At 37.9% G+C, this 19,394-nt stretch overlaps 2 protein-coding genes across 9 annotated transcripts; both read right to left on the bottom strand.

The window, feature by feature from the left end:
* Positions 1-994: 994 nt before the first annotated feature.
* On the bottom strand, positions 995-11,401 carry LOC111569942 (adenosine 5'-monophosphoramidase HINT3-like). 7 transcript variants are annotated; one of them, XM_055015709.1, is made up of 7 exons: positions 11,065-11,251; positions 10,518-10,581; positions 4,308-4,961; positions 3,619-3,710; positions 3,443-3,534; positions 1,330-1,495; positions 995-1,208 (listed from the first exon to the last, which is right to left on the bottom strand). In XM_055015709.1, exons 3-7 carry the CDS (start codon positions 4,588-4,590, stop codon positions 1,095-1,097), a joined length of 747 nt encoding a protein of 248 aa, XP_054871684.1. In that variant the 5' UTR covers positions 4,591-4,961; positions 10,518-10,581; positions 11,065-11,251; the 3' UTR covers positions 995-1,094. The 7 variants fall into 7 exon arrangements, with proteins under 7 accessions (XP_054871684.1, XP_054871681.1, XP_054871686.1 ...); XM_055015706.1 differs by lacking the exons at positions 10,518-10,581; positions 11,065-11,251 and adding an exon at positions 7,118-7,237 and having other exon boundaries at positions 4,308-4,707; positions 4,806-4,961; XM_055015711.1 differs by lacking the exons at positions 10,518-10,581; positions 11,065-11,251 and adding an exon at positions 7,118-7,452 and having other exon boundaries at positions 3,624-3,710.
* A 1,307-nt stretch (positions 11,402-12,708) lies between these two features.
* LOC111569944 (adenosine 5'-monophosphoramidase HINT3-like) lies at positions 12,709-19,010 on the bottom strand. Of its 2 annotated transcripts, none has more exons than XM_023272418.3 (6): positions 18,919-19,010; positions 18,600-18,637; positions 16,150-16,267; positions 15,735-15,804; positions 15,112-15,238; positions 12,709-14,361 (listed from the first exon to the last, which is right to left on the bottom strand). In XM_023272418.3, exons 1-6 carry the CDS (start codon positions 18,992-18,994, stop codon positions 14,284-14,286), a joined length of 507 nt encoding a protein of 168 aa, XP_023128186.1. In that variant the 5' UTR covers positions 18,995-19,010; the 3' UTR covers positions 12,709-14,283. The 2 variants fall into 2 exon arrangements, with proteins under 2 accessions (XP_023128186.1, XP_023128187.1); XM_023272419.3 differs by having other exon boundaries at positions 18,600-18,731; positions 18,919-19,007.
* Between the last annotated feature and the right edge of the window lie 384 nt (positions 19,011-19,394).

The raw sequence follows: 19,394 nt of genomic DNA, 5'->3' as shown, positions 1-19,394 counted from the left end.
TCACAACGCATTTGCATCAAACCACCAGCCAACAGCTGCCAATTAACAAACAGCCTTTCTGTTAATACACGCACGTCACTGTCAGTTAGAGTGTTGGGTGATCTCAACAAAACAACAAAATACTACAACACACACACGCTCCCACCCAAACGACACACCACACACACGCCGGAGGAGGAGAAGGGCGGATTTAGGTACAAGGAAACCATCAAATAACAGCTAATGTTTTAGAAAGGGAGGAATGAATTGGGCAAGTGGGAACAGCGCAACGACAAGAGGGAATGTTCTGTGCCAGGAACAAGGCTTTCAGGATTAGCTCTGTCATGCAGTTACAGGGGTAGAAATAGTCGTTGGCTAGATGAGGCCTGACAGACTGAACAGACACAAAAAGCTACACGCACACACACACACACAAAGCAACAGCAGTACAATTTTTGAACAGAGAACACTGAGTAATACACCTCCATGTAGACATTGTGCTCCCAGTGTGTGTAAAGTGGAGCAATTGGAGAATACATTTATATTAAACCCATACATAAATTATCCTAAAAGTTTGCTTATATCAGCAGCATCCTTGTATCTAATCAGCTAAGCTCTTATGCCAACGCTAGGGCCATAATAAAGATTTTTTTTAAAGACTAATTTTCATAAATGAGTTATCAACAATACAGAACAAACGTTTCTGAGCTAGAGCAAATTGCTGCAGGATTCACATATTAACAGGAATGAATAGCTGTAGTGTCTATCTGGTACACACTTACACACACACACACACAGCAAAATGATCATTTCCTTCATGCAGTGGCACAAAATGTAACTTATTATTGTCAACCTTGAAACAGCAAGGTGATAAAATGTATTAATGTCCATGGCCACTAGATGGCACCCTCTTCCTTTTCATTCTTCAGCTGATCAGCTGATTGTGAGGAATTAATGTTAAACCACACAGGCCGAGCATTAAACAAATTGGAGAACAAGGAAGGTGTATAAATGTTAATATTTATTGTCCACAATGCATATCATAAAATCACAATCCATTCTAAGCACTAAACTAAACTGCAGATAAATTGCACTTTAACACACATTAAAGCCTACTAATCTGCTGCTCCGGCCTCCTCCTGAGCTTCTTTCTCTTCTTCCTTTTTCATGGCCACCATGTGACTGCTACAAAATGCTTTGTAAGAATCAAGTAATTTCTGATCCCGGTGCTGGAGACAAGAGAAGCACAGATTGATGTGCAACTATAGGGAGAGGCAGCTGACTACTTCCGCTCAAGAGTTAAAATGGTTTACTATTGCCGTCTGTGTCTTCTATGTCTGATTCACTGACCTTGATGTTCTCATACATCTCCTTCTGAAGTCTTATTAGCTCCTTCCTCTTCAGTGCTTGCTGTTTACGTTGCTCCAGCACATTGCCTTGCAGCAGCCGGTAGGCCTGGATCTCTTCTAAGCGCTCCCTCTGTGAGTCCATCAGCACTGGCAAATCCTTCTGGCGTCTGTATGCGTACACAAGGATTTAGGGTATGGATGTATACCACAGTTCACCACCACAACAGCTGACAGTGTACCTCATGCACCTTTACAATAATGTCTCTAACCGGAATCAACAGTTAATGTTAGACTATATTTACTGTGAATACTGAAGACTCATTCTAACAAATACAATGATGAAGCACTGGGCATGTTCCATATAACTGCGAAGGGAATATTTTGATGTTCAGATGTTAAACAAATCTCAAACTATAGTACACTAAACCTGTAATCTACTTTCATGTCAAACTCATAAGATTGTGAGTTTGGACAACATGTGAGGATGTTGACTCAGGCAGGACAAATAACAGTAGAAATATGCTAGATACATTCAGTTACAGCTTGGGGAAATGATGGACACACAGTCCCATGCCTTATCTTTTATTCCAAGTCATGTATCCAGATTGATATCTGAGAAGCCTCTTTGGCTTTGGCTGCAACTATCATATTCTTGTGTTCCTCAGTTAAGAACTGCTTTTACAAGTAACACAGCATATATTTTAGTGGGCACAGCAAAGGAACAAAAGGGACACCATATTTCTGTAAGTGCTATAAGGGTCATTCCAGAAGTGGAGGACATTTGGGCTTGAAAATGTTTCAATAAAGCTTCTCTCTTACAATTTTCTGCTCCATATTCATCAATAATAGGTAATAAACTATCAAAGGCTTGATTGTCTCAGCTTACACATCAATGGTAGCATTTTAATTCCATGTTTTCTGTGTTGTTTGCTAACCCTACTCTAATCACAGTAACAGGGTTGCTAATCCATGCTAATGTGATCTTTTTCTCAGCAGTAGAAGCTAGATATTTAGCTGCTGTTACTGCTGACCAAGAGGACAAACTGACTGATGGAAAACAGTCCAAAGAATTAGTCTGATCCTGATAATATGAGGTAGAGTGAGACATTCAATCAAGACTGACAATGTGATGAAAATATGAAAAATAGAAGAGAGGACATAGCTTTGCTCTACACATTCTTTAGGAAAATTGATGTTAATTCCAGCATTTCATGTGATTGTTTTTTCTTCTACCAGCTAAAAAGGTTATGCTAACAGGGTTGTTGTGGGACATATGTTCCATGCATAATAATTATCATTTAAAATATTATGCTGACAAAAAATGTTCCCACAATTACAAGAGACATCAATGAAAAAAATAATACTAAAAAAAAGGAGATTTAAATTTCATTTTAACAGTTTTATTTGAGATTCAATTTGGTCATCAGGGGGGTGGGACAAGAGAAAAATGACATTTTAGGGGGAACTTCAGACTTATCTGGTATTTTAAAAAAAAAAAAAAATTTTCAAACATTCTTTTCTCCCAATGTTTTTTAGTAAAGTTTATTGCAGGATAATCGCACACCCCTGACAGACTAAGAATCCTTTTCTTAGCTCTGATTGCAGGCCACAGTGTCAGCAGCAGCCATTAGCAGCCGGACATACGTGTGGCCATGCACATGCGTAACACACCCACAGCAGGATGGCGAGGTGATGGGAGAGGGGCACATCTCATTGGAGCAACCAGCTCGTTGGGGCCCTGAAATAGCTCTCTAATTAACAGACCCAAATATCATCTCATTTATACTTACTTCAGGCCTACAAAGCTTGAGTCACAACAACTACATTAGGCAACTGGACTGTGTACTACATATTACCCACAGGACTTCAATAGGGGAAAAAAGAAAGAGAAAACTACAATACTGTGATAACTTTTTTTTCCTCTTTGCTGCTTATTTTCATCGTGGTCATCTAACCACAAAATGAATCTGAAGGTGTAACCAAGGTCTTTTACACAGAGGAGCATAACTAGCAATAATGCTGGCTGTAGCCTCTTACCTCGTCTCTCTCCCAAAACAGCACGAGCAGCCAAGCAGATGGAAAAAAAGAGGAAAAAACAGTAAGTATAGGAGCACCTGATGAGGTGACTGAAGTCCATGTGAGGACAGGAGCTGGTGGTGTCACTCAGTTTCTGATCAGATGGACAGAGAGGTATCTGGATCTGCAGCTGGAAAATAGACAATCAGAAGAGATGCCAGTAAGAAAACAAAGTGCCTAAGTAAATGTGTGTATGCCTGTATATTTACACCACAACACCCGGTTCTTTGCTTTCGTCGGCAGCAGCTCCATCAGTGGCTTTATGCTGGACTCGGTTGAGAAACTTGAGACGACACTCTAAAGCCTAAAAAGACAGTAAAGCATTTATTCTGTCGTGTATGTTTGAGTACACATGAGGCTAATGTAAAAAAAGAACTTTCAGTCACGATTTTCACATCATACCTTTTAGATTTTTACAGAAAATAGAGAATATAGTGGAAATTAATGTTACGGCAGATTCAGAGGCTCAAGAACAAGAAATGAGAAATGCAGACAAACAATTTAGAACAGTTTTATTTACAAACCAAGCAAAACACAAGGACTACAACTCAAAACCGGAACGGAAGTACAACCTAAACATAAGGCGACACTGAACGGAGAAAAGCTCTAGAGGTAAGGAGGACTAACGACAAGAAAATAAAACTACAGTTAACCCACTTATGGGAACACCAGGGTAGGAAAACAACTAAACAAGGGAAATAACCAAACTAAAGAAAACCCTAGTCTAACAGAAAATTCTGCACAGATATCCCAGACCACTAACTGTTCAACCCCGACATAGATAAACTAACTGGGAATAAAACACGTCGAAAGATCTTAATATGAACGAGCCGAATTACAAAATTCACAAAAAGGAATTTGAACATGAAAAGTCTGATGTTGCTAAGGCTAGAGGACTTAACTGACAACGACAGGGGAATTGTCCAGTATTGGAAGAGGACAGGCTCTCTGCAGTCCAGGCAGTGGGGGTGTGGCTGAGCAGGTGGAATGACATCCGACAGCCCAGAGCTTTCCAGGTGATCCGGTAAGTATGCTCTTTCAGGGGAGGGCAGGTGACAGGTGAATCCTTCAGACGGAGCAGAATCCACAGAGGAACCGAGAGACAGGCAACCACGATGGAACCAGGAAGATCAGAGACCCATAGGCAGGCAGAAGTCAACATGGAGGATAGAAGATAGTCCAGCATCAAGGGACGAGTGGCGTCGGGTTTTATGGGAGAGCCGGAGTGAATGAAACGCCGACTTCCTCCTGCACAGTCAGCTGATTAGCTGATGCACCACACCTGCCACCAGCCTCCACACACCTGGAAGAGGGAGAGAGCAGGGCCAGAGGAGGAGAGAGCACTGCCACAGCTTAAGGCTGTGGCTGTGACAATTAAGTTGAAAAGAACTTCTGGGTTACCTTGGCAGCGCGTCCTGGCTCAGCCGTTTCCCAGGACTTTTTAATGGCTTTAATCTGGTCCATTCTCTCCGTGTCTTTCTTCACCTCGATGCCCTCGGTTTTGCTCTTGTCAGTGACAACACGCAGGGTCCAGTTTGCCTTGGTTAGGTCAAGGCCCTGCACAGAGGAAAAGAAAAAAAAACAACACATGCTCACATAAACATCTGAGCTGAAGGTCACTGTACCACAATATATGATGTCTCTTTCAATCATCAACTCAGACAATCTGGTACACACACAGCTAACCAGTTACCATGGATTCTATGTATTTATTGAGACTGAAAAACAAAAAAAAAACCAATGCTGTGTATTGTTTTTCCGTTTCAGAATAAAATCTAAAAAAAAAAAACAATACACCGCGTTGTTTTTTTTTTTGTTTTTCAGTTTTTGAAACCTACATGTAGAAATGTATTATTTAACTAATGAAAAAAAATACAGTGTTGGATTTTTGCTCTAGCTTTTCAAACCCGAAATACAAAATACGGCTGTTGTTTTATTTTGTTGCAACACCGGTAGTGTCTGAAGTCGCCGAGGAAGAACAGTTTTGAGCTGGTCTGGACCGCGAACACATGAAGAACAGCTGTACTCCAGCACTTTTCCAATTTCATTCGCGAGCTTTTTCAGAGTGGCAAAACCCACGTAGAAATCAGCGACACTTTGCATCACCATGGAGCTCCACATCGGAAACCTTTTCCGCTGAGAGAGCCATGAAAGTCACATATTTTAAAATAAATTTCCATGAGAGCCATATAATATTGTTTTAAACACTGAATACAACTAAATGCATGTATTTTTAAGAAAGACCAACATTTTTTGAGTATAACAAGAAAAGTGCTCCGCCAAGACTGTTCGTTCCTCAATTTGTGTATTCAGAAATACAGATCGACCCACAAACTAAGCAAACAAATACAAAATTACCTTGTGTGAGCACAGGCCTGTGTTGTGCAAGCGTACGTTATGTAGTACAGCTAACGTTATGCTCAGCTGAACTAAGAGACTAAAAGCTGCAGCAAATCTGTTATTCTGGCCAGATATTTTTTTTATTTTTTTTTTAACTCGAAACAAAATATTTGGATGTGCTTTTGGGACATTTAAATAATAATTTTGGCCAAACAACACCAGTGATTTGAGTCTGTGTGTCATTCTGTGTGTGAAATCACTCCTTTTCTGCTTAAGACTAAGAAGTTATTCTATGTAAATATGTGGTCTTGACCCTCGAACCAGGACATCACTAATTAACTGTGGCAATCCCAGACCCATGAGATTTATTTTTGCAGTTTTGTTTAGACCTGGTTACATTAATAGCTACAGAATTAGCAAAAGCGCTAACATACGTCAATAAATACTGTATGTGTCACAACATATCTGTCAGTTAACACTATTAAATGGTCTTCAAAAGCCTCCCATTGATTTATAGTCTGACATTTTTACTGCATGCTTTAAAAACTAGGAGGATTAAATAACAGCTGTGAAAATATCAACTACTGCCATTCATTAGATACCCCCAACAACTAGCTAGCCCCCTAGTTTCACAAGCTAGTAAGAATTTTATTCAATTCCTACATAGAAATCAAGAAACCAATACTCATCCAGCTAAAACTTTAAAAAGAGGTGTAATAGTTAACCTTTAAATACTAAATCAAAACAGAAAGGGGATGTAAAGCTTATGCTAATAGCTATAGAATAAGTGCTAATATAAGTCAACAAATACTGAATGCGTCTGAAACGTTTATGCTAATAGCTACAGAATTAGCAAAAGCGCTAATATACGTCAATAAATACTGTATGTCACAACATATCTGTCATTTAACACTCTTAAACAGTCTTCAAAAGCCTACTGTTGACTTATAATCAACATAAATTTGTATTTAAAGTAAACTCCACAGAGTTACATCAAAGTCTCAGTATGCTAATGTTAGCCTGCTAGCAAGAGAAGCTGGCTTATGGTCCCCTTATCAGCATACATGTGGGTCACAGAGCAGCCGTTGATTTAATTAATTGCAGTCGGACATTTTTGCTGTATTTTGTGCGTCTTAAAAACTTTGAGGGATTAAACGTTTATGCTAATGGCTATAGAATTAGCAATAGGGCTAATATAAATCAATAAATACATAGCCTTCAATTAATGCTATTCAAAAGTCTTAAATCAACTGATTTAAAAAGAGCATAAATTTAAAGCAAATTCCACAGCGTTATATAAGTCTTTGCATGCTAACGTTAGCCTGCTAGCAAGAAGTAAGCTAGTTTTTCTGCCGAGAGGCGTCCTGACAAACCTGCGGGAACTCCTCGCTCAGCATGTTTTACTAACCGCTGTGCGAGTCTCTCTCCTCAGTAGTGATGCTACGAGACGTGCCGAGGTTTCGAAGCGTGTGTCGAGTAATGGAGGGGGCGTGTCCACGAAGCGCCTATCGAGGCCTGCTTCATTTAGGGGAGGAGCCAAAAATGATGACGTTCGAAGCCTCGCATGACGGTCATACCGCGTGACTGGTTCAGGAACTGGGTCGCAGGTTTGACGTGCGATTCAAAATATAAGGGGCAGCGAAACGCAATGGATTCCCCGTTCACATTTGTTGGATTTTTACCTGCTGTATCTTTGCATTCAATCGGTTTGAGACTCTTTTTTTAATAGAACCAGTCAGAAAGAGAAGATTCTCCCCTGTCTGGGAACACTTTGACCTGATTTCTCCTTATAAAGTAGGCACATAACAAGTGAAGTGTAATATAAATAACTGTGACAACACCACACACCGCTTGTTCTAATGTCTTTTTTTTTCTGGTATTTTAAAAGGTGAAGTGTCTGTTGTGTTCCAAGGAGCTAGAGAAATATTGTTAAAAAAAAAAAAAAGAAGTCGCCTGAATCCCAGCACTGTGGAAAAATTGATATTTTTGAATAAAAACAAATAAAATGTTGTCCCTACTTTTGTTTTACAGGTTGTCACTGGTACCACACACACAGTCACAAAACAAGAAGTAGCAAAAGCACAAAAAATTGTATTTATATAGCCCTTATTACAATTAAAAGTATCTAAGCACTTTACAGAAAGCCAGAACCTGACATCAATCAAGCAGTCAAGCTACAAATCTCAAATCTCTCTCCAACTTGTTTCCATTTCCCCCTCTGTTCCTGCTATCAGGAAAAGCAGACACTATGTTAAGTATATTACTTGTTTATTGGCATTATCATTTAAGCACAATTTAAAACTTCACATAGCAAAGCTACTGTGTCATTATAGGCACTCTGCCTGTTTTACTTTTGTTTGTCCAGTTGATGGCTCATAGCCTGGATACACGGATTTGTTAAAGATTTCTGTATCATTGCTCGATAGCAGCACGGCGTCACTGTAACTATGACAACAAGTGAACACTAAGTCAGCTGCCTGCTGATCATCACATGATTGCGATCCTGCTACAAATCCACCATCGGAAATGATACAAGGAACAATTGATTAAATTGTGGGGGTGTTTCTGAGTCCCATCAATTACTATTACGATTACTATTACTAAATGCTACATTTCTTTAAAAAAAAAAAAGCTGCATTTCTGACAATGGCATATGGGGGAATGAGCAGCCTTGGAGGAGTACTGCGCTGTCTGAGTTCTTTCCTAGTTTTATTTTGTGGCAAAGAGAGAAAGTGTCAAGTGACTCCAAAGACTTTGTCAAAGATAATCACATTATTTAGAGCTTTATTAATATGATTATTTTAATAAAAAATAAATACTGTATCCTGGTGCATCAGACAAGTTATAACACAAAGATAGTTAAGGTACATGCGGTTGTTTTGATTGATCTATTTCATAAACAAAAATGAGAACACAGAAAAAAAAACTTCTTTGTGAGGTTTGGAGATGAATGTACAAAGTACAGCCACTTTTCCCCCTTAAAAAGTGCACGTTATAAACTAATTATGTACATTTCTTTGAAAAGTTCAGCATATGCAGTTTCCACCAATGAGCAGGTTGCATAGAGGAACATACATTATTAACAAAGACATGTCGAGTCCGGTGGAGAACTGATTTAAATTGCACTCAGTGAGGTGGAATGAAAAGTGTTCATTTGACCTTCCCACGAATCCTCAGCTGAGAAAGCACTTTATCCCCCTGCAAAACAGCAAAACAAGGAAATTACACGGCATGATGATAACTGTAGTATTTAAAAAATGAAATACAGACATCATGGTAACGATACATATGTGATAATAATGTGAATGATCCAGCGTCAGTAACTGTCTGGTTGTCAGGAAAAACACTCAGAGAAGACAAAACACACACCAAACAAAGATAAAAATGATCTCACTAAGAGGATTATTATTTCTTTTTTTTTTTAACTCTATAGATATTGCATAAATCACATGATTGGGAATTCTTATGGCTCCAACAGTGAAAATCTTACAGCATAAAAAAACACAAAAATTGTAGATCACAGTAATAATGACAAAAAACTTAGTAGTAAATAGTAAAATAGTAAAACATTTTCCAGATATCAATCATAATTACTTATTTTAATGCATAATCCAACCTATGAACCTTTAAACTGAAGTGTTGACACTAAAAGCAAACTAATGCAACCATTTGCCAGAAGTGTCACAGAATTCACCATTTTAAGCCAACTCTGACATTTTAGTATTGTTTCCATAGCTTTATTAAATTGTAAAACTTGTATTTTAATTGCTTTATATGTTTTTAAAATGAACATTAAAGACTTAAAATTCCTGTCAGGGCATGAATTAAACCCTTAAAACTTCATGTCCGTGCATCAAAGTTACATATTTAGAGTTTTTCCCATCAGAATAATCACTTCCTGGGTTAAAACTGGTAAGATGTGCCCCTGCATGGACACAATAACAACATAAACTAACTGAACCATTAAAAAAAGGCTAATAGGATTTTGTTTGTACGATCAACTCACCGAGATGAACCAGTGAGACTGAGGTCCGTAGCGAAGCTGCGACTTTAACACCATCTTACTGGCTGGAGCCAGAACGTGGAGGTGGAGGTGGGGAACAGATGTGAACGGAGGCAGATGGAACCCCATCCTACATATTAATAAAAGAGTCTTTTTGTAATTAAAATAGTTCACAGACTATGAAAGCCTGACTGTAGCTGTTCAGAAGACAGGGATTTATGAGATTTCTGGTTTCGGGTTGGTTGTTATGTGACGATCGGAATAGGTCTGTCTGTCTGTCTGTCTGTCTGTCTGTCTGTCTGTCTGTCTGTCTGTCTGCAAAAACGGACTAATGAATTTGGATGAAATTTTCTGGGAAGAGCAGAAATGACACAAGGACCAAGTGATTAGATTTTGGCAGTGATGCAGCTTATAGTCTGGATCCACGGATTAGTTAAAGATTTCTGTATCATTGTGAGATAGCGGCACAGCGTCACTGTAACCATGACAACAAGTGAACACACATCAGCTGCCTGCTGACGATCACATGCTTGCGATCCTACTACAAATCCAGGATGTAATATTGTAGTAGTAACTATACAGTAAGAGCTAATGTTGTTATTAACTTTTCTAACTTGTGAACTTGTTTTATGGCTCTTGTCCAGGTTGTTTTCTCCTGATTAAATCCTTGTTTGTGTTGTATCTACTCTCAGATGTACGCCGCTTTGGATAAAATTGTCTGCTACGTGAAATTGTATAATTGGAATGTGACAGAATTTATTATTATTTACCTGATGTCTTCTAGGACTTTGTTCTTCTCCAGTATACTCCTCCCCATTTCCACCATCTGTTCCACTATCAACAAACAGATGTCATCAGCATAATGCAGTCATACAGAGTAAATAACTCAGTATGAGACTACACTGTAGTGTATATATATTTGTTACAATCTCATCTTTTTGTAAAACAGTGTTCATGAATGAAATGTTCCTCTGTACCCCTATGTAGATATTCCATTAAAAATCAGCCGTTTCCAGCTAGAATAGTCATTTACCACATTAACAATGTCTACACTGGATTTCTGATTAATTTCATGTTAACTTCATTGAAAAAAAGCTGCTTTTCATTCATATTTAAGGACATTTCTAAGTGACCCCAAACTTTTGAACCATAGTGTATGTCACATAATACTGTAACTGCTTAGGATGGGGTAGATTCTCCTGTTATTATTCAGACTGCTGACTCATACTTTGACATGAGGTGTGTCAGCATTTAAACAGCCCACATTCATATCATATATATAGATGTAATATGTGTATAATTCCGGGTTTTCCTTACCTAAAGCCACATGGTCCTTCTGGAGGTTTCTACAGCTGGGGATGTGCCTCCTGGGAATAACGAGGTAATGATGTGTGGCTCCAGGCGTGGTGTCCCGAAAGCAGATCAGCTGATCGTCCTGGACAGAAACAACAACAGAGTCAGGAAGTTCCCGGTGCTGAACTTTATTTAAATAAGATCAGATCGTTTTTTCTCACGCTCAGCAGGATTTCTGTGTCCGTCTGGTGGTTTACTATCTGACAGAAAGGACAGTCTTCCTCCTGAGTCCCCATTAGTGAGTTTAAAGCGCCTCTGACGGACTGAGATCATGACGTTGTGATCTGAGGATCGATAACAATGTCTGGGCGTGTCCGCAGTGAACTGGCAGGACGAGCAGCAGAGCACTGAGCGGATCGATTAGAGCGCACTGTCCGATTGGAATAGACTTTTTTCCCTGTTTAAAAAGAAATTATAAACCATAAATATTTAACATTGTATCTGTGATTTGTTTGAATCAAATATTTTCCCTAATTTTTTTTTTTGTATTTTTTAAAAAATTACCCATCCATCCACTTCTGGCACTTTTTTTTCTGCACATCGAAATTTCAGGTTATATTTGAACCACAATATCTTAGGAACTATTAAAGACAAAAGCATGAAATGTTCACTGTTGTTGTTAATTGGAATAGTCGATCAAATAGTCTCTAATAAAAAGTAAATAAATAATAATGAAACCATCATGTATAGTCCTTTCTTTGAGCACAGATATAATAATAATAATAATAATAATAATAATAATAATAATAATAATAATAATAATAATAATAAGAATAAGAATAAGAATAACAATAACAATAATAACAATAATAATAATAATGGAAAGAATAAGAGTAATATGTAGAAGTCAACTTGTGATATTTTCCTAATCACGCGCGGTTTCAATAATATCTAGAACAGTTTTTGCAAATATTTATTATTAATTATTAATATTTATTTTTATGGAACTTTTCCAAATGATTCAGCAACTAAGACAAGCTGTACCACAAAAACTAAAATATTGATATATATGTATTGCATAATAATAAAATATATATATTTTTTCTTTTTAAAAGAGAAAAAAAGAAAAATTCATAAGCAAACAACACAGCAAAGAGTGAGCTGTGCTTAGTTTCCTATTGTCAAACTGCTACAGAAAGTCTTCTTTTCATATAAATAATGCAAAAAAACCCCCCACAAACATCTCCTTCTCACTCACACCAGAACTGTCACAAGTCTCTACAAACTTATATAAAATTAATATTGCTTGTGTTTGATTGATTGATTGATTCAGCTATTTATTTAATTATTTAAAATATGATCATATTTCCATTTCCAGAGCCCATTTTGTACGTCCCACTTTATCCAACACTGATTTAAATTTTAATGTCTAAAAAAAATATATATATATATGCTGAAACTGATTCAGAAGTGAGGTAATAACATGCTTTAGGTCCTCATGTAAATTCAAACAGCAAAGACTTTTGATCACTGATACAGAGACATTAGAGTAGTTAATTATATTTTAGGATTGCTGTCTGCAAGTATATTAAAACATCTAATCAACAGAATAAATACATCTTTCACACATTCCCTCGCACACTGACTGATTCTATAGGAGTCTCCATATCATCTTTAGTTTTTATTCAGAATAGCATTTCCTTTTCAGTTAAGTCATATTGTCCAACTTAGCAAAGACAGATTCCCTTTATTATTAACGTGCACGGCACCATGAACAAATTCCATTTATGTCAGCCTTAAAGCATGAAAACAAATGCATCAATAAAAATAACAGGTTCTTACTTCAGTGCTATCTTATCAAAGAACTAAACACATGGATACTTCAGTTCTCTTTTTCACAGTAACTAAATATCACAACCTGTAGGAGTGTTTATGGATTAAATCAAGCTGCCTCCAAACTGTCCTCTTCTACATTCTTGTTGTAAAGCATTAACAAAGGAGGAAATAGGACAGGTAGTGTCAGAAAGTTGTCAGTACCTCATGTTTGCATCTATAGAAACAAGTAATGGTAACTGTGGAAAACATTACAACATCTGGAATACAGTAAATAAAGACAGACACTATTGTTCAAACGTTCGGGGCCATCTAGGCAGTTTCATGTTATTCATGTGCTAACATAACTGCACAAAGGTTTTCTAATCATCAATGAGCCTTTCAACACCATTAGCTAACACAATGTAGCATTAGAACACAGGAGTGATGGTTGCTGGAAATGTTCCTCTGTACCTCTATGGAGATATTCCATTAAAAATCAGCTGTTTCCAGCTAGAATAGTCATTTACATTAACAATGTCTACACTGGATTTATCATTCATTTAATGTCTCCATTGAAAAAAAAATGCTTTTCTTTCAAGAACAAGGACATTTCTAAGTGACCTCAAACTTTTGAATGGTAGCATACATACGAGAAGGTGAATAAACATTTCATTTAAACTCAAATTTACAGATATAACACATATAAAATACTTTCATTTCTTTTGGTTAGTATTTCTGAAGGCGTGCTACACATTCTGACAAAGCAGCAATATTCCATTGTGTCCTGCACCTCGCTACACTGAGGGTCACAAAAAGGCAACTTTAAAAAATACATATCTTTAAATAACTTTATTTTAAGAAGAGTGTGATTATTCGCAGCATTGTGGTGCTGAACGGAACCAGTCCAGTGATTTTTCACTACATATTTCTGACCATAAAAGCATCGTTTATTTAATTTATCTGTGCACATACACTACCATCAACAGTTTGGACATGCCTTCTCATTCAATACTTTTTATTTAATTATTTTATACATTGTAGATTAATACTGAAGACATCAAAACGAAAAAAGAATACATATGGAATTATGTTGTAAAAAAAATGTTATTCTTCAGTATTAATCTACAATGTCGAAAATATTACAACTAAATGAAAATCATTGAAGGTGTGTCCAAACGTTTGACTGGTAGTGTACATTAAATAAATACATATACACACATGAAAATCACACCATTAAAATAGAAATATATTATAAATATAGTACTTGTGTTTAGCTGTAGCCTTGCAGGGACATTTCTTACTCCACACATGGTTTTCTGTAATTGTCGAGGCAGATGTCGCTTCTGCAGGATCCTGACTGGAGCACAGTATCTGAACACCACAGTAAAGCTCAGTCTGCTGCTCCTCTGCTAGAGCCTGAAGTCCAGGTTAGGACGACATGCAATTTCCTAAACACTGCTGGGATCCTGAAGGTTTATATTGCAGATGCTTCCGCAGAGATTCTTCCTGCGAGGAGGAAAACATTCTTTCAGACAGAGCAGAGGAAGGACGTAAAATCAAAGGAAAACAAAAGTTAAAGTTATTACATCTGTTTCACATTTACAGTTGAAACCAGAAGTTTACATACACTGGATAAAAAGACACTATTTTTTTCTCACCGTTTCGACATTAAATCAGACGAGGCTTTTCCTGTTTTCGGTCAGTTAGGATTACCAAAGTGATTTCTATTTGCTAAATGCCAGAATGACAGAGAGAATTTCTTAGAGAATTTTCTTCAAAGTCAGAAGTTTACACATGGGCCATTCCAGAATTGGAGGACATTTTACGTCCCACTCATTAAATTTATAATAATCCATGTACAAAATACTAAAACATGCATTTGTTGTGTAAATTTACTTGTCCAAAAACCAAATCTAAAAAACTAAGAGAAAAGTATGTTTAAAATTATTTTTGTAAAATAGTAGGAGTTCCTCCTAAAAGGCCATTTTTCTCTTGTCCCGCCCACCTGATGACCAAATTGAATCTCAAATAAAACTGTTCAAATATAATGTAATCTTCTAGTTTCAACTGTATATGTGATGATTAGTCATTTGTCTGATAGTTTTGTGTGCAGCAACTAATAAAAGCAACAGAGGATCAAATATCTTCATCACTGCAGGGATAATATGACAGTGACCTGAATGTGTCCGAGAATAATGAGGAAAATTGATGAAGTAACAAGAGAGGAAAGGAGCAGAAGGATATTGTAGCACTCACAGTAATAAAAGACTCTGTCCCTGGAATGAACTTATACCCCATGTACTCTGAGATTTGGCTGGCGGGGGCGATCACATGGAGGTGGAGGTGTCCTACTGAAATGTAGGGAGGCATGTGGAACCCCAACCTGTGGAGGAAAACACAGTCAGGTCCAAGTGCAGCTTCAGGCAAGAAACACTTCAGGAAATGACAAGGTTCCACCAACAATGAGAATTTATACTAATTCTGAGGACAAAAGTGCGTCATAGATTTCAAATAATCATCCATCCATCCATCCAGAAGACCATGCAGACTCATGCTGCAGTGTTCCGTACCAGCTCTGTTCTAAAGGAGGGATGGACGTCATTTACCAGACTATGGATGACCTCAAGACCACTGTGCAGCCCTCCAATAATCATACTGGTCTGATTGAAACCGTAACATAAAATGTTTTTTTTACACTGTACCATATAAGTGTGTGTTTGTGTTCTCAGGCACATTTAAGGCTTCACTTGTTACATCTGGCTTCAAGAAAACAGCCAAAGTCCAGGCTCTACAACAGTACCCCTCAAAATAATCAGTAAAGTCAGGATGAATCTTTCACACACCGTCCACACACACAACGTCTGCCAATCTCCTCTTACCTTGCGACCTTCATATCAGTGATCCCTTGTTCGCGTAACACAGCTTTCCCCATTTCGGCCATTCTTTCAACTATTAAACACATTATAAACATATTATTTGTTAGCAAAGATCAGAAAAGATAAAAATAAGTGCAGTTTTTATAGAGTAGAAGTAGCAGAAAACAGGCAATCAAATCACAAGCGGAAACAGCTTCATTCAGTGGTTGATATTTAGTAATAGTTCAGGGGAAGTTACTCGTTACCAGAGGTTGTAGATGCAGTAACGGCAGCACCAGTAGTACAAACTATCCTACCGTCATTAAGGGTAAAAGTAGCTGAGAGCAGTTTAATTTGCAGGGTGTTGAGGCAAAATCAGCCAGATAAGCATTGAAAACATAGCAGATTAAATGGTAAAAAGGCAGATTTTCTAACTGACCGAGGCAGATGTGTCCTTTGTGCAACGAGAAGCAGCTGTAAATGTGCCGTTTGGGAACAACCAGGTAGTGATGAGGAGCAGCAGGGTCAATGTCTTTAAAACACACCAGCTCATTATTCTGTGGGCGGAGGCAGAAATATCAGAGATGAAGACACAGAACTGATTCACACTGAACTGTGAAAGCAGAATTGCTGGAACTCTGCATAGCTAGTTTAAGAGGTGTAGTAGTGGTAGTGAGTAATACGTCAATGTAAACCATCTCTGAACAGGGAAGTCAATCTATGACTCCACTCTTCAGGTAACTTCCCTTGTAGTTTTAATCACTTTAAACATCATGAGTCATCATTTACCTTCCAGTTTCACCAACATTTACACCTAGAGTCATGTGAATCTGAAGGCCACTATGTCTATTTGGGACTCACCATCTGAGAAAGTCTCTTGGATGAGTTGCCGTCTAATGAAGCTCTTGGATAAACCACCTAATGAAAGCTGTAGTCCTACTATGCATGCAAAGGCAATGGCAGCTGGTCTATCTAACTGACTCTTTCTTTTTGCCTTGCCACGATTTCAGATGCATTTTCTGAGTTTCCTGAACTCTCTCATGGGAATCTTTTCATTTCCAGAACCTCTGATTAAATTGGTTCAATCTGCTCTGTTCAGTGAAAGACCTTGAGTTTGAAAAAACGATGGTTGCATTGTGACCTTAAATTTATTTGGCAGTCCACTTGTTCATCATTCAGTGGAATTGAATTTCCCTAATGGACGGTTAAGTGCTGCAATCAGATTATTGAATATTTAAATACATTTTCAGACTCTAAACTAATTTTGGTCTGCATGCGGACGTGCGAGGAAGGTAGTGGTTGATATAGTTGACAAGCTTGCCAAGATAACTATTCAAAATCAGTTGATATAGGTAGTTTCTGCTAAACTTTCATCACATACATTCAATAAAGACTAGGAGGTAAAGTTTTCATTTAAATCTAACCACCTTGCTTTGAATTTAGCCATTTGAGCCTCACCAAGGAGCTTCCGAGTGGATGAGGTGTTGCCCAAGCCACTCAGGTGCACTGCTGGGGTGGAGATGATGGAGGGCATGTGGTTGAGGGCATTTTTGGACCATGAATCCCGTCTTTTAAGGGCAGCTACTGGTCTTCAGCAGCTACATCGTCCACCAGGGGAGGTTTGTGGTCGACAAAGGAATTAAGGTAATGAGAAGTGGACCGTTTTCTGATGCTACTTCCAGCAGGATAATGTACCATGTCATAAAGCTCAAATCATCTCAAACTAGTTTCCTGAACATGACAAAGAGTTCATTGTACTCCAGCGGCCTCCACAGTCACCAGATCTCAATCCAATAGAACCTTTGGGATGTGGTGGAACGGGAGATTGGCATCATGGATGCAGCTGACAAATCTGCAGCAATTGTGATGCTATTATGTCAATCTGGAGCAAAATCTCTGAGGAATGTTTCCAACACCTTGTTGATAGTATGTAACCAAGAATTAAGGCAGTTCTGAAGGCAAAAGGGGGTCCAACCTTTTACTAGCAAGATGGACCTAATAAAGTGGCCACTGAGTACATATTTTGTTCTTTAATTTGAAAGACATTTGACTGGAGTTCTTTCTGTCAAGGATGCTTACAGTTTGTACCTAATAAAGTGGTCAGTGAATGTATATATATGACATAAAATGACAAAGTGAGAGAGTCCAGAAAGGATGCTGACGTACAAAATGCAAAATGTGACCACATGCAGAAGTAGGACATCTGAGTATTTTTCTCATAATACCCTTGACCTGCTGTTTATTGAGAAATACTAAATCTGTTTATGGCTTACTATGCAATATGACAGTACAGGTACTGGAATGCACAGAGTTTCATTTATCTCGAAAATCACACTCCTACTTCCTTTTCCCTCATTGTTCTCTAACTGTCATCCATCCTCCACTTGGGTGCCAGTAAACCTTCGTCCTCATCATTCTGTAACCACCACTGTGGCAGGGAATTTCCTTTGTTACATTCTTTAAAGACACATTCATTTAACGTATACGGTGGCCCTGAGGTGCCAGAAATAACCCCTACTGTGTTTTCTGTTTTGTAAAATGTAAAATGTTGTGTTTATACCATCCTAAAGAGATAGGGATGCATTTCCATTGTGTTATCTGACCGCTTTCCTAACATCTGATACGATTTATTATTTATTCAAAGCCACTCAATAAGACTTTGTATCCTAGAAAATGTAAAAGAAAGCTCTGAACAGAATGAAAGACATTGAATGTGGCGGAAATCTAGAATAAAACCAAAACAGAAATGCTGACAGAAACCTGAATAATTTCACTTTAATATGTAAACAGTCTCGTTTTGTAGGATTTGAACTTTTAAACACTTCAATCTGTCAAATTTAGCGTTAAAAAACAGTCGATCGGCTTCAGGTGTGTTCAGAAGTTTCTCACCTCTTTCATGATTTCAGCCTCTTCGTCTTGATCGTTGGCTATCAAACAGAAAATACAGTTTCTATGTAAGTTTGTCGCCATTCCTTCTGCTGCTGTTTGTTTGTGGTGCGTCTGTCAGGCAGCGAAGATCGTCTATTTATGAGCAGAGAGATGTTTTCTCGGTTAAAAAAATAAATAAATGAAAAAATCCCGACCACAACAACCGAACTGCCGCTCAGGAAGTGAAGGCGGTCGAGTTGATCTCTTTAAATGAGTTTTCTAACAGAACAAAAAGGAACATCAGAGGGAAAATGTGACTCATTTTAGCATTTTTTTTTACCTTTTGTTTCAGCGAGTAGTAGGCAGAAAAATCCCAAGGACTGCATGTGATCTGTGGATTGAAACTCTGACGGCATGAAATGAAAGCAGAGGAGGTGGAGTTAAAAGTCAGCATTCAGTCCAGACAAGAAGATAGATGATTCATTAAACCGGTATCAGACACATACAGTGGTGGAAAAAAGTTTACGGACACCTTTAAAATTTTACACTATCTCAGATATGATCATGAAATATCTGTGGAAAAAGTCTTTTTGGTGTTTCAAAAGGTGTGGCTGCATTAGACAGACACAAACAAATACAAAGAAGAAAGACTTACAAAACTAGAGACAATCAACCCCCCCCCCCTTTTTTTTTTAACATTTATTTTATTATTGCTGTTGTTTTTTAGTTACTAGTGCTTTGGTTTGCTCCTCCTTGTCTTTCCTATTAATTATATATGGGGGGGATAACTCTCATCACGACACACATATGTCTGAC

The sequence above is a fragment of the Amphiprion ocellaris genome, chromosome 12, assembly GCF_022539595.1.
Source record: "Amphiprion ocellaris isolate individual 3 ecotype Okinawa chromosome 12, ASM2253959v1, whole genome shotgun sequence".
NCBI lineage: Eukaryota > Metazoa > Chordata > Actinopteri > Pomacentridae > Amphiprion > Amphiprion ocellaris.
This window is presented reverse-complemented; position numbering and strand designations above follow the sequence as displayed.